Raw genomic sequence first — 13,951 nt, forward strand, 5'->3', positions numbered from 1 at the left:
CCTCTGCTGGTTCCCCCTTCTACAGTGCAAATTACTTTGTTTTAAATCCCTTCAAGATCTTACTCAGTCATTTCTCTCTCACTCAGTACAGAGCAGTCAGCTCCTATTTCCCAGTGTGCTTCTACTCTCTTCTTACATGCAGAAATAAACATTCTTATGTTTTCTTCTGTATACCACTCACTCAGAGTTCCACAACACCATTCCACTATTCTCCAAAATTTCTCTACCTTGCAATGTGTATGAGAAGATCATAAGAACTAAGATGTCAGGATGCTGAGACCACTTTCTTTCATACTGACTAGCAGTTTGTCTACATGCATACATCATTTGCTCTTATCTTATACATGGTTTCTAAGCTATATGGAGCATAGACCACCTGTTTTGTCCAGTGTGTATAGTGTCAATACAATGAGATCTTAGTCGTAAGCAAGCCATTAAAAAAAAAAACAAACAAAACCAGGAATGAACTGAAGTGGTGATGCACTTCTGTCAGACACGTGCAATAATGCACTGCACTGAAGGTTCCTTCCCTAGGTTTTCCAATCACTATCACCGCAAAAGTCACAACTAGTCTTTGTATAGTCTAGAAACTGTGTTGTAGATTGAGCAACTGTAGGTGTGTGTCCTACTCACCAGTTTACCGCTGAAGAGCAGAATGTGTTTCCCTGGTGTTGTGTATTGCCTAAGGATCCTCATTAGGAATTCAAAATATCTGGAATGGCATATGCCAGAGAGTGATGGTGGTAGGGAGACTTATGCAAAGCTTATTTGGATATTCTCATTTAAAGATGCTATTTATTTACTTCATGTTTACTACTGGGAAGAAACAAGTGTGAAATAATGCTTGCCATAGGCTGTGAATTCCGGGAGGAGAATAGAATTGAGGAGAATAGAATGACTAATCACAGAAAGACAGACAAAAAAAAGAAAAAAAAAAAGAAAAAAGAGGCAATATAGACTTTAATATCAGTCCATTAGTCCTTCTAATCATGGCCAGGGTCTTGCATCAGGAACATCAGATATTGCCTGATGTTCTTTGACCCGTGCTCTTAGAAATACAAATTCAAATGCTGATGTACTAATCACTGATCTTGGAGGTCCCTACAACAGCACCTACTGTTTTACTGCTAGCTCAGATGTTCTTAAAAAGTCTGTCCCAAATGCTGTAGGTCATGGATGTTGAAAGTATTTGCAACATATTTCTGGCTTCTGTTAAAGGAAAACTCCAACCCCACGTCCTCCAGATCTATTTAATAAAGGTTATCCCATCTTTGTGCTATTCCTATGAAAAAATGAAGATTAAAACTATGGTACAGATCACATTGCAACCTCATTAGTTTTCTGTAGAGACTTTTTAAGAGGTTGAACACTCTTCTCAGTTTCTAACCTCAGTCATGAGAATTTGAACTAACAGGAATCATCACTATCATATAGTGGCAGGACAAGCATATCTGAGCTTAATTCATATTCATTGCTATTTCACAATGCCAATTAAGTTTATTTACAGAGTACACAAGACTAACTATTACCTCTTCCTTTTCTTGGAGCATATCTTTCCCCACAGTCTACTGGAATCTTACAAGCTTTGCAGGCTCCCATGAAGAATACTGTTGTGCCAATCAACCACACTGTTGATGGTGTGATAGGACATTTAAAGTAGCAGCAGACAAAAAAAATTACAATATATTTAAAACAAAATAAAGATTACAACCATGTGCACAGCTATCACACAGAGACACTATTAACCTCTGCCATCAACACTGTGGATGCAAAATGTCTTTTTTTTTCCTTGTTTGACATGGTCTTTGCTTGCACATGATGAGGACACACAGAAGAAATTTCTAACAGAACAGTAACATAAAAAACCTTTGCTGTAGAGATAAATGAAAATTATCTTGAAAAGCATTCAAATTATTTAGAATAATTCAGAATTTTTTAGAACTAAGGCCAAAGACCACCGTGGACATCTTGAAATGGACTACCACTAGATATGGGGTTTTAAAAATAATTAAAGAAATGAAAAACAAACAAGAATGCTTATTTTATGCTGATAAAAAAGCAAGAACTTGTAAAGTTTTGGTGAACAAACAAAACGAGACTCTATATCCAGTGAAATACTTGTACTTCAGAATTCAGATAAAACTTGCTGCCCACTTAGATGGTTCCTTAGGCATGAGTCTCTCTTCTTAAAAATGTAACTGGATGATAGCTTAACAAAAAAAACCCAAAACACAAACCACCAACAACACCCCCCGCAAAAGGAAGTTTAATCAATGGTCCAACAGACTGCTGAATGAGGCAAGATGAGCTTTTATAATGGTGCGCGCTTTTAGCAAAAATCAAATGAATAATAAGTGATGATTTAACCCCCAAATACATCACTTCCTTCTCAGTAGGAAGTGTGATGATAGAGGAATGAAAAGCTTTCTCAGTTAAGCTCAAACAACACGAACACCTTTCCAAAAGGAACTATTTTTAATCTGGCTCTGCTGCCTTCCTGTGACTGGCAATTTTTAGTTACATAGAGTTGTTTCTAGGTACAGGAGATGAAATAGCCTCCATCAGACAAAATATGATCTGACTCAGTAAGGTTATCTATGAAACGGGTTTGGTGCTTCATAGTGTTTGTATTTTTATAAATAAACCTGTCGTCCATTTCTGCAACACTACTTACACATTTTTCTCCTGATCTTACACAATGACAGGATGGTTGAGTTTGGGAGGAACCTCTGGAGGTCGTCTGCTCCAACCCCTCCAGCAGAGTCACCTGCAGGAGGCTGCCCAGGACCACATCCAGGCAGCCTTTGAGTATCTCTAAGGATGGAGATTTCTGTCACCTCTCTGGGCAGTCTGTGCCAGTGCTCAGTCACCCTCACAGTAAAAAGAAGTGTTTCCTTATGTTAAGACTGATCCTCCTTGTGTTTCAGCTTGTGCCCATTGCCTCTTGTTCTGTCTCCAGGTAAGCCTGGCCGTGTCTTCTCTATGCCTTCCCTTCTGGTTCTGTGAAAGTGCTGAACTGAATCAGTGGGTTTAAGAATTAAGCATCCTAAATTAGAGAAAAGACTATGCCCTTTGTTAAATTCTGGCTTCTCTACAGTGTACAATATTTTATGGGTGACTTTCTCCTCTCTCTGTTTTGAGAACCAAGCCAGGAAAAGTTGAGGATCTATAAAATAGTTTAAAAAAATAATAAAATAAATGAGATTAAAATGTGCACTTGTTTTCCCCATAGAAGACCTAGTAATAACCAGAAAAAAAACAACCCACTTTGGGAAAAACTGGTCTGTCTTCCATGCCCGGAAGCACTGCAGCATAGAAGATACAATAATAATGTCAACATATCCTAGCTTGGACACTCAGTTATCTAGAGTGGGAAGAGAACATTTCAAGTATAGGCTCATGAGAATTACATGGACTGGACCCATGCAATATAAGGAATAGGGTGTGTGTGGGAGCAGAGTGTGCGCTCAGAGAATACCTTTTCAATAAAATGTTTTTCTACTCTCTGCTATTATTTTACTTTACTACCTGCATGCAAAATTATTTTAGAAGGAAGAATTCCAGTAACATCAAAACTACACATAGTTATTGGTTGAAAAGAAAGAAAAGAAAAAAGTTACCTCCGTGGTTTTCCCATTAATCGTCTGATTTTCCCCCACTCTACTCTTGTCAATTTTCTGGTTTTCAAATTTGGAAAAGATTCTTTCAGGCATATACAGAAGTCATTATCTCCTTCAAACAGTGGTCTGTTGAAACATAATAGGTTCTCTGTTAACTACACTTAGTAAACTAGTGTCATGAGATTCCAAAAAACGTCCATCATAAGAAATACATTGACAACAAAAAGTATAAATCAGTCATATAAACAAGTCACTCCTATTCAAAGGAAAAATTTAACCTAAAATAAATTAAACTGAAAACAAAGACAGAAACTTTCCAGGACTATTATTTTATTTAAGCCTTACTATCAGTGATGTTTAAAAATGTTCCTCTCTCTTGTTACTACAGGGAAACATGGATTCATCCTGCTTTGCACCAAATGAAACTTCAGGAAAGCCAGTGCAGTGTCATGGGGATACTGCAACACACTGAAGGAAACCATAAAGATACAATGAGGTATTCAGAATAAAGGGAGGGACAGTGTGATAATCAGAAATAGAAAGACAGTACCTTTTTCATAAATTCGTTCAATTATAACCCAGATTCTCAACAGAGGGTTCCAAAACACAGGAAATTGAGCCAACTTGTCCTTCTCTACAGCTATACAGGTGAGACTTTTATTGTACCATACGACGACTCCATGATGAAGCAGAGGATCAGTATATTTATAGAAGTGACAGTTCAGAGAACCTACCTACGCAACTTATGAATTTCTTTTTGATGCTATGACCTGTCTGTATCTCTATGTTTTATAACTGCCTTTTACTTTGTAGTATCACATCCTTCTTGGGCTGAAGAGACAAGGGAGCAGCAATGGATATGCCTGTCTAATAGCAGGTTAATCATTAAAGACTATGTGCAACTAAAATAGATCTCACCTGGTGAGAACAAAAGAATAACCGCATCCTACATAAAGCTACTTTTCTCCATTCTCAGCAGGGTGCTGAGGCTTAGAGGGGACTATCCCCAAGCACAGAAGAGGATCTTGGAAGCAACACCACTTTCAAGTGAGCGTATGGGGTGGCAGGAGAGAGGAAAGGTACATGGAGATAAGGAGACTCTGTCAAGAATGGAATTTTGCAGTAGAAGGAACTGCAGCTGTGGCATGAAGTGAAAAGGAAACCACAAAGAATTATCAATGAGGCTCAGGAAATAGACAAGGAAGTGTATAGAAGAGTTTTATTTTATCCAGATTTACTGTCACTAATGTAAGATATCTGTGTAAAGGCCAACTATTTTGGGTGTGGGTTTTTTTTTTTTTTTTGAGAAAGAGAATATGTATTTGATTGTTTTTACTATCACTTGTCCCTAAGCAGGCAAATTGTAAACCCACAGATTGGAAGCTCTGGGAAATGGTGTACACAAGCTACAGTTGCATCTGGTTCTGAGGGCCTATGATGACCATAGTAATAAGTAGCTCTTTAGAAGTCTCTGCATGTCAGAAGTCAATGGGATCTTAACAGTCCTCTGCAGCAGTGTAGAGAGAATCCAACTGAAACAGCTTCAATAATCTAATAACCACAGGTGATAGTTGTAGAGATTAAAATATTTCAAAAACTTGTAGTAGACATGGCAGTTAAATTGATGGTTTCAATTTTGGAGGAGACAATTTGATTAAAATATTTTGAAACTTGTACAGTGAGCCATATTTTGTCAGTTGACAGTTAGTTCTATGCTTTAAACTTTTTTAAACTTCTCATTAAGTCTAGATCGTATCACTCAAAGCAACACACAAAGTTTTTCTTCCAAAGATAGAAGTTATAACATAGTAAGAAACTTCATATGTTATATCTTTAAATTATCATATCTTACTAGTATTACAAGCATACATTGATAACTACCAAAGAGGTTTTCAGAATTACCTGCTAAACTCAAACTGTAGTCTACTGATAGACCTAAAGTATTTGTGGACTGTTGTAAAAATCATAATTATAAATGTCACATATTAAAATTACTACTAGGAATAAGCAGCGTTTGGATTATTTGTTTTGTGGTTTTTTTGGTCAAATAAAGGGGGAGAAAAGCATGTAAAGACTAATTCTTTCAAAGGAATTAAATCCTACAGATGATTAATTTAAAACTAACTAAAACAGACATGTAATTTTTCTACTTGTGATGAACATATCCTAAAATGTATTTCTGTTGCTATGACTGCCTTCTCAGTTACGGAAAACAGCCACAGCAATTGTGATTAAAGTAGGACGGGAAAAACAGTAATTATTTTGTTATGAATAAATTCTGGAGAAGACTGCTTGTTAACTCTGAAGCATTCTTTAGAATATTAAATACTAGTGTTTCATCTATTAGTCAATCAGTGTAGATTTTAAGATTCCACTCATCAGTAATGATTTTTACATTTTAGAATGTTTAGTTTTTCTTGATTAGGGACTAAATTAAAATGGTTCTTTTAAACAATTCACAGCACCTTGCTAGTGGCATTAAGAGAACAAGTGCCAAAGACTGAGGCGCAAATTGCAGAAACTGTCTAGGGGATAGATTAGTAGGAGATCTAAGAAGGACACTGATATCTAGACAACAGCTGCATATTCACAACCCGGAGCTCTGTTAGTGATCACAGTAAAAACTGGATGATGGGGAAGAAATATCCAAAATCCACATCTACGCCTTTTAGGGAAGCAGCACCTTATGAAGCAGCAGTCTCCTTCCCATCCCCTGCGTATAAAACTGATCCAAGGGTTCAAAAAAGTCCAAGTGTTCTGATAACTTCATGCTTAAGATGCTAAAAGCATTATGAATAAAATCTTGTATCTGGTAGAGGCAGAGGTAATAAAAAGAAAATTATTTCCATGAGGAAGGCTTTCCATAGAAGACTACCCGAGGAACCACCCAAGCAGGTTGCTCATTATAAAAAAGAGGAAAAAAACACCACAACAAAGCAATGAAAGAATTTTCAGTAATATTTTTAGAATAAACTTTGGAGTATCTAACCAATATATGGAAATTTGCATCTCAATTTCAGAAAATTACTTGTTTCTATACTAATAAGGATATAATTATACAAAACAAACATACTTATCTATATTTGAATAGAACCATTCATATATGCACCACTTGTGAGCTTTGGGAAGTTTGAGCAGGTTACGAAGCCGTAAACCAATCTTCTGTGATGCCTTCTTATCTGGTGTTGGCATTGTTGTATTAAATTTCTATGTAACAAAATAAAGGAAACTGTTAAACAGAGTCTAACATTCCTCAATATTCAAATAATTAAATGAGATTTTCTTGATAAAAGTTTGCACGTTAATAATTGTTACATTTTAATCACACATACTGTTTCATGACAATTTTTTTTAATCTATAATAATCCCTACTGTGTTACATCATCAACGTAATCAAACATAACAGATGGCAAACTTTAGCAGGATCAATAAAACCAGTTATCTCCATACAAAGCTCTTCTAACAGAAACATTTTCCAACAGTGAAACTACATTATTGGTAACAATAGCATGGCACTAAAGTACAGACAGACCTCAAAAGTTTGAAGCACCACTGAACACCGTCTCAAGTGAGCATAGGTGATGTTGCAGCTCCGATGCCAGCAACACTAACTGCCTCATTTGCACTAGTGCTTCTACTCTTGATAACCCTTCTTAAACTGAGGATGAAGCTAGCACAGGAACGTAATACAGCCAAAGCTTTGAGCAGTGTCTGCTTTTTAGAAAGCTGCAAGCAAAACTAGCACAGACATAAGCAATCAAGTTTTAACTACATTTGAAAGCTATTTTATAAATTGCAGAAAGGACACTGTCTTAGATTGCATGCATAATACACAGACTTGCGTTTAAACAAGACTGTAGAAAAATAATTCTGTAATTTTGTTCCAGGGATGGCTGTCTTAACTGACAGAAAGTAAAACTTATCTGCAAAACCTAACAGCTTATTGAGAATATTGGTTTAACGAGGTCTCCGTGCCATAATCAGTTGTTATCCATCCCCAAACACTCGAAAGTGTTTTGACCTTTAGTAGCAGCAATAATAGGAAAAAGCGTAAGGTAGGCACCTTGCTGGCTCCTGCTGCTCTTAACCACTACCTTCTAGATACAGGTCCCCTTTCTCCCACTGGAACTCCAGGAAACAAAGTCTAGCAGGCCAGCAAGACCTGTGAGCTATGGCAAGCTGCAGACCCTCACAAATGTTTATCTAGCAATCACTGGATCTCCTGAACCAGACATTTTAGTACAAACGAACCGGGCTTAGAAGGCATTATCCAGGCCTTTCTACTGTTAAGAAATCATGGTAATGAATAGAGAGAAATGTCATGGTCCTCATCTCTGACAAAACAGACACAGCAAAATGGCAACTGCCAAGTCTTCCCCACTCGACACTGAACAGCACTGTTCAGAAGGTAAATAAGACCAGTATTCAAACAGCATTTTTTTGGTGTGGCAAATCCAGGCTCATAAGGTGATGGTACAGAGAAGTGATTTGGATGACAAAGGTAGTAGAGAGCCAATTCTTTAAGACTAAGAGATGTTGCCCTGCCTAACATAGCAAATAAAGGCTGAGAGAAATTACAGCTGCTCTTCCATGCTGTATCAAGGAGTAGACAGTCAAGGGGAGGAGTAGAAAAACAAGCTGTTTGAATTGGAGGACATTATTATTACAGTATCAAGAAGGTATAGATGGCCATGAATGAAACATATAGGCTACAAATCTAGAGCAAGTTCCTAACTGTTGGAATACATTAAGTTCTAAGTCTTTCAAATGATGTAGTCAGTGCAAGAAATCTAGTCAGTTTTTAACTGAAGCTGAATAAATTTATGAAGACCACAGGATACAATTGTTTGTGGGAGTAAGATGAACAATCAGCCTGAAATCCTTTCTAGCTCTCTATGCTTATGTCCAGGATAAAAAAGAACAGGTACCCCCATAAACAAACTGAGGAACCCAGTTGTGAAGAAGAAAAATATAAATCTGTTTTGAATCGTGGCTTACTCTTAGGAACGGCTTTCTTCACAAGAATATTCATAAACTCATAATGCAACTTGAAAAGCAAACATATTCTCATTTTCAGCTAACACAGATAGGCTTGTTCCCCTTTTTGGTAACAATATCTGCATACACGTAGGTACCTGTGGAACCATCGCAACCTTCTGATTTCTTTTGGGTGACCTTGTATTTAATTGTCTGTCATCTTCTTCACAGAAGAGTCGACTCCGTTTTGAATTTCTGAAGGGCTGCATGTATCAAAATTAAGAATGAATTACAAGGAAAAAAAAACCTGATTTCTCTGTTCATGCACAGAATTGACAGTGAGAGAAATAGAATGCCTTTTCTCTTGCCACCTATTGGTTTTAAGGCACATGGTACACTATAAGTAGTGCCTCCTAGCCATTAGAAACCTAAGGGCTGAGAGAAGAGAAGAAGGAATTTAAGATTCTAGGCCTTCTAATGCTAACTATAACCCATTACTATACTGCTGGCCCAGTTCCATGGAAGTATTTAGAACTTAATTCCCACTTGTTTCCAGAGGTGTTAGGTGTCTAAACACTTGTGTATCTAAGCTTAAAATAGTCCTTGCTTTGGTTATAAGCGCATCTGTTAAACAGTTTGTTCTGAATTTTGGGTCAAAAAAAAAAGTTCATTCAAACAGCATATTTGTTTTGGGATGTTGTCAGTAAAAATATTAGCTGGATATAATTTTTTGGCAAGGATGTCTTATGAGTCTAATAAAGTGTTGTGGGTTTGTTGGTTTTTTAACTCATAGAAAGTGTCTACACTGCAAAACTCTAAGAAGCTGAAGTCTGAAGAAATTAAAGCTTGAATAAGTTATGTGAAAATATCAGAAAAGAGAAGAATTTAGAATTTACATTAACTGAGATTTACTTGTGTGCCAAGATGTTATAGCTCAAAGAGAATTAGAAGGTTGATTGAAAACAAGAAAGCATATTGCAAATACATGTCATGAAAAAAACCCCATACTTCCATTTAGTTGCTCCTCAACATCTTATCCTATGACAAAAAGCTTGTGCTATCAGTGGGGACAGAGTAACCTATGACTGGCTGTTAGTGCTGAGAGCAAGCAGCTTTTCCTTCCATGAAGACTTTGTGCCCCAGCACAGGAACCAGCCACAACTGAAATGTGTCTCCTTTGCAGAAACCCAAGACTGCACCCTGTAGCGTTCCTCGTACTTCAAACTATTTACAAAGGTGATGAGTAAAGGCAGGATAAATGCAGATTTCACTTCTTTCAGTACAGATGGCAAAAATGCTGCAAATTTATATGGGTATGAAATCTGTAACACCCACAATGTGAAGAATACTGGTGACAAAGATAAGCCCTTAATAGGAATTGGAAACAACATAAATCAACGAAGTGAAATGAAACTTCACTAATGAGCATTTAAACTTAAGAAAGACATTTAATAAGTTTGTGATTGAGTATATTATCTGTTTGAAAAGAGATACTCTATATTAAATTAACTAGTGGTAGCAAAAAAACTGTGTGTTCCATGCCATGAGAACAGCTGGAGCTTTCCCAGGGAAATGTACCTTTCTTACTCTAAATTTTATAGCTACACAAGTGTATTTAAGTAACAGCAGTGCCCTATATGTGCTAGACACCTAAGCACATTCAGCACACAGAAGAAAATGTCAATTCCTTGTAGATGTTGCAAACCAGGAAAGAGATACACACTGAAAACAGGGACTGTATGTTGGCAAGGTGCCCACATCATATTAACATAGTAATTAGTTTATCATATTGTTATGGATATTGTTTTTCTCTCTTCACCTAGATACATCACGTTCTTTTCTTCACATCTTCCAATTCACTAAACCTCAAGAACAATCTTAAATTTCAATTACAATGTCTTTATGTTCTTTTATAACATCTCTGCTGTCCTTGACAAACCGTCACCCTAAAAAAAAAAGGTCAGAACTATTCTAATTTTGAACAAGAAAACAAATCTACAATCCTGTTCCAACCATAAAAACTCTTCCATTGCAGAACTCCAGGACTTTTAAATCACAGCATTCTGCCCACAGGATGAAGAGACAGGTTCCTATTGAGTATTTGCAATTACGTTCTAGTCTTGACATTTGAGATGCTGGTTCCAGGACAACATTTTTCTCCCAAATACCTATACAGTTCTTCTTGATTTTATGACTGTACCAGATGAAAAGCATGTGCCAACACAGGAACCTAAATGCTGAAACAATCTAGACAAAACTTAAGAGTTCCTTCAACCTTATGCTACAGCTATGATCCAGATCAGGAGAACTGTTTTACAACCCTCAACAGAAGCTGCCAAATTCTATTCCAAGGAACTACCCAAAGTAAGAGTGTTTCATCAGTCTGGATTGCCAGTGCCTCACATGAAAATAAAATAACTAGCGTCACAGAGTTATCATCTGTGCTAGCTAAATAAGTCAGGCGTTTTTTTAAAGATTTTTTTCAACCAACAGTACAACGTATCTGCAAAACTTCCGGTGTTCAGAGAACTCAAACTAGTACAGAAGACTACAACATGAGCCACTGCTAACACATCAGACTATCCTCTGATCTTTCTCCCAGCTTTCTACAAAATACTGAGCTACATTCAAAGTTTGACTCCTTATTTTTAATACCTACAGCCTGCATACCTAAAGATTGATAAAGTTTTTGTACAAATGTTATGACTAGTGACTTTGGTTCTTTAGCACATGCAATCTTCTAAGTTACCAGTAAGGGTTGTTTCTGGGAGAAGATGAGCATTCCTGGGGAACAGCTGAAAACTGTGACATGAACTCCTGCAGGAACTAAGGGCCATCACAAAGTTCTGGTTGCCGTCTGGAACTGCATTTTGTAGAACTTACGTTCTCTAGCATAAACGCATAGCAACACGTGTGTACATATAGCTGTATGAATCCTACCAAAATAAACACCTTGTTTGTCTAAGTTTCCCTCTACAGGGAGAAGATCACAGAAGCAGCTACGTGTGACAGATGTTAGTCACATTGCTTAATGCGCTACTGGATGCTGCTCAGGTATTTTGATTATGTGCAGAGCAGGCAAGGACGACGGTTTTCAAACATAATGTCTCCCTTCCAATAAACAAACAGTTCATAAAAAATAATTATTTGAATAAAAAAACAGGTGATAGCAAGTTGGTTGCAATTACTGTAGAAGGCAGCGGCACCAGAAGAGTGTGACAGAAAGATCTGCCTAGCAATTGAGACAGTATTTCACATACTCTCCAGGATGTAGTAAAAAGAGTACAGAATATTACAGATGTAGACAAACAAGGCACTGGGTGCAATATAGCTGGTGGCAAAACCAAACCAAAAATCACATAATTCAGTAAGTAGAGGATGTTGAGAATAGTCAAGAAAAGCTTGAATGTGATACAACAGGGAAAGAAACAACACTGGAATATTTCAAAAAGAGAGAGGGAAATGGTCAACCCAAACACTAGAGAGGCGCCCTTGGAGGCTGCAGGCTCATTACCTTTCATTCCTCTATCCCAAGGTTGTTCTTTAATGTAATGTTTCCCATGAGACCTCTCAGAATACTAGACATTTCACTGACATTCCTTCATTTTTATTAAAATCTGACCCCAGAAGGCACAATGATGGAAGTGCATTACGACATTTTCCCTTCCTTTTCTTTATGCATCAGTTCTCAGCCATAATTAGAAGGGAAATATTTCATGAGATAAAACAAATGGTTGATCAGAAATGGCAATTCCTAAGTTCAAGGTGGTAGATACAGTACGAATGTTTCACACAACACTTGTTTTACAAAAAAAGAGAGAAAACAATTACAAGCTATCTTGATCAAGGTCAGCAATTTAATTTGTTTGATTATTCATTTATAAAATATGTTTTCATGTCATATTCAAACCGTGTAGAGCACTTATGAAGGACATAGTTCAACATTCAGAAATTATGAAGCTATAAATCTTAGCTAAATTTTTTTATATTTAAATTTGATTCACTTTATGGTATTTTACCAATCCTGAAGTTGTCTTTTTATTGCTTCTTACCATTTCCACTGCAGAACCAGCATTCTTGCTTTTCCAAATGGGTGTTTTCTGCAGAGAATTATACTTTTCATTCCATGAACTGGATAAGCTTCCCTCTATTGTGAAGAAATCATGTCATTAATATGCATATATGTATGTTTTAATACAGCTACTATTCAAAAGCTAGTATAACATCAATAACTACTAATATGTTTTTATTACTTGCAACCTCTTCATTGGATTTTAGATTTCAGAATTTTCATTAAATTGTTCTGAACACTAATTAAAAAAAAATTGAAAGAGATTTTCAGTACAAGGAGAAACATGAGCAAAACATTTTTTACTCCTGATAACATTTAGATTTCTTGAAACCTCCTTTGCTGGAATCAGTTACTTCCCCTGCCAGGTTGACACACAGCTTAGACAGCTGTACCGTGGCTGTAACTGAAACCTGGAGAAGGTAAAGCTCTAATGAGAGCTGGCCTTTTTCTGGTTACAACATATTCAACAAACGCTATCTTCTTCCTTGTGTAATAGAAGCCTTGTAATGCCTAAAGAAATTTTTATTGTTGGGCAGATTATAAGTATTAAAAATTTGTATGAATGTTCATGAAGACATTTTCAAAGAAAAGGATATAAGAAACAGATTTTTTTTATTTAGCCCACAACTTGCTGACAGAAAACACAATGAGATTGTGAAATTCCTTCCTAATGTACATTTTGTCACATGTTCAGGTCTTACTAAGAATCCTTCTTCCCATCATTCTCAAGAGAGGAAAGATTACCTCAATCTTCTCATCAAACCTGACACCTAGGCAGTACTTAGGACGTTTCAGGAATTTCCCCCAGAAAAGCAGTGTCTAAATACACCACAACATACGTAGTTTCAACCACCAAGGATTATTAGTCTATAGAACTAACAAATATCCACAAAAACCCCCAATCATATTTCAACAAACACACCTTTTTTCAGTGCTATTTTCTTGAACTTTTCGAACCCAGAAACTAAGTACACCTGAAAATCAGATTGGGTGCAGTAAATAACACATTAATTTCTTACCTTTCAAGCTCACAAGTGCTTTTGCTGAAGAACCTGCAACATATCAAAAAGTCCACATAAATCATAAGTTATTTCAAGACATACAACCTATGCAGAGTCTACTCACTCTTAATTAATTCTTAGCCAGAAAGGGGAATTTAATATTAAATCTTTCACGGATGAATAGGTGAACCCAGTGTGCCCTCCATGGCACTAAGTGTAGTGTTATGTGTTTATTACCCAGTGAATCTTGGAAGCGTATTAATGTGGTTTTTTTCCTTAGT

The 13,951-nt window shown here is 36.7% G+C and overlaps 1 protein-coding gene across 3 annotated transcripts in view; it reads right to left on the reverse strand.

The window, feature by feature from the left end:
* The window catches only part of LIN9 (lin-9 DREAM MuvB core complex component), a 28,886-nt gene extending 15,161 nt beyond the window's left edge, over positions 1–13,725 (reverse strand). Inside the window, exons 1-5 of one of the 3 annotated variants that reach the window (XM_010288337.1) lie at positions 13,689–13,725; positions 12,650–12,744; positions 8,756–8,860; positions 6,694–6,827; positions 3,621–3,746 (exon numbers count right to left, since the gene is read on the reverse strand). In XM_010288337.1, the coding sequence (XP_010286639.1) occupies positions 3,621–3,746; positions 6,694–6,827; positions 8,756–8,860; positions 12,650–12,652 (368 nt within the window). In that variant the 5' untranslated portion in view covers positions 12,653–12,744; positions 13,689–13,725. Of the gene's footprint in view, positions 1–3,620; positions 3,747–6,693; positions 6,828–8,745; positions 8,861–12,649; positions 12,745–13,688 lie in introns of all 3 variants that reach the window. The other 2 variants (XM_010288336.1, XM_010288339.1) reach the window with 2 other exon arrangements.
* Positions 13,726–13,951: the final 226 nt, after the last annotated feature.

Source organism: Phaethon lepturus, unplaced genomic scaffold (genome assembly GCF_000687285.1).
Source record: "Phaethon lepturus isolate BGI_N335 unplaced genomic scaffold, ASM68728v1 scaffold43315, whole genome shotgun sequence".
NCBI lineage: Eukaryota > Metazoa > Chordata > Aves > Phaethontiformes > Phaethontidae > Phaethon > Phaethon lepturus.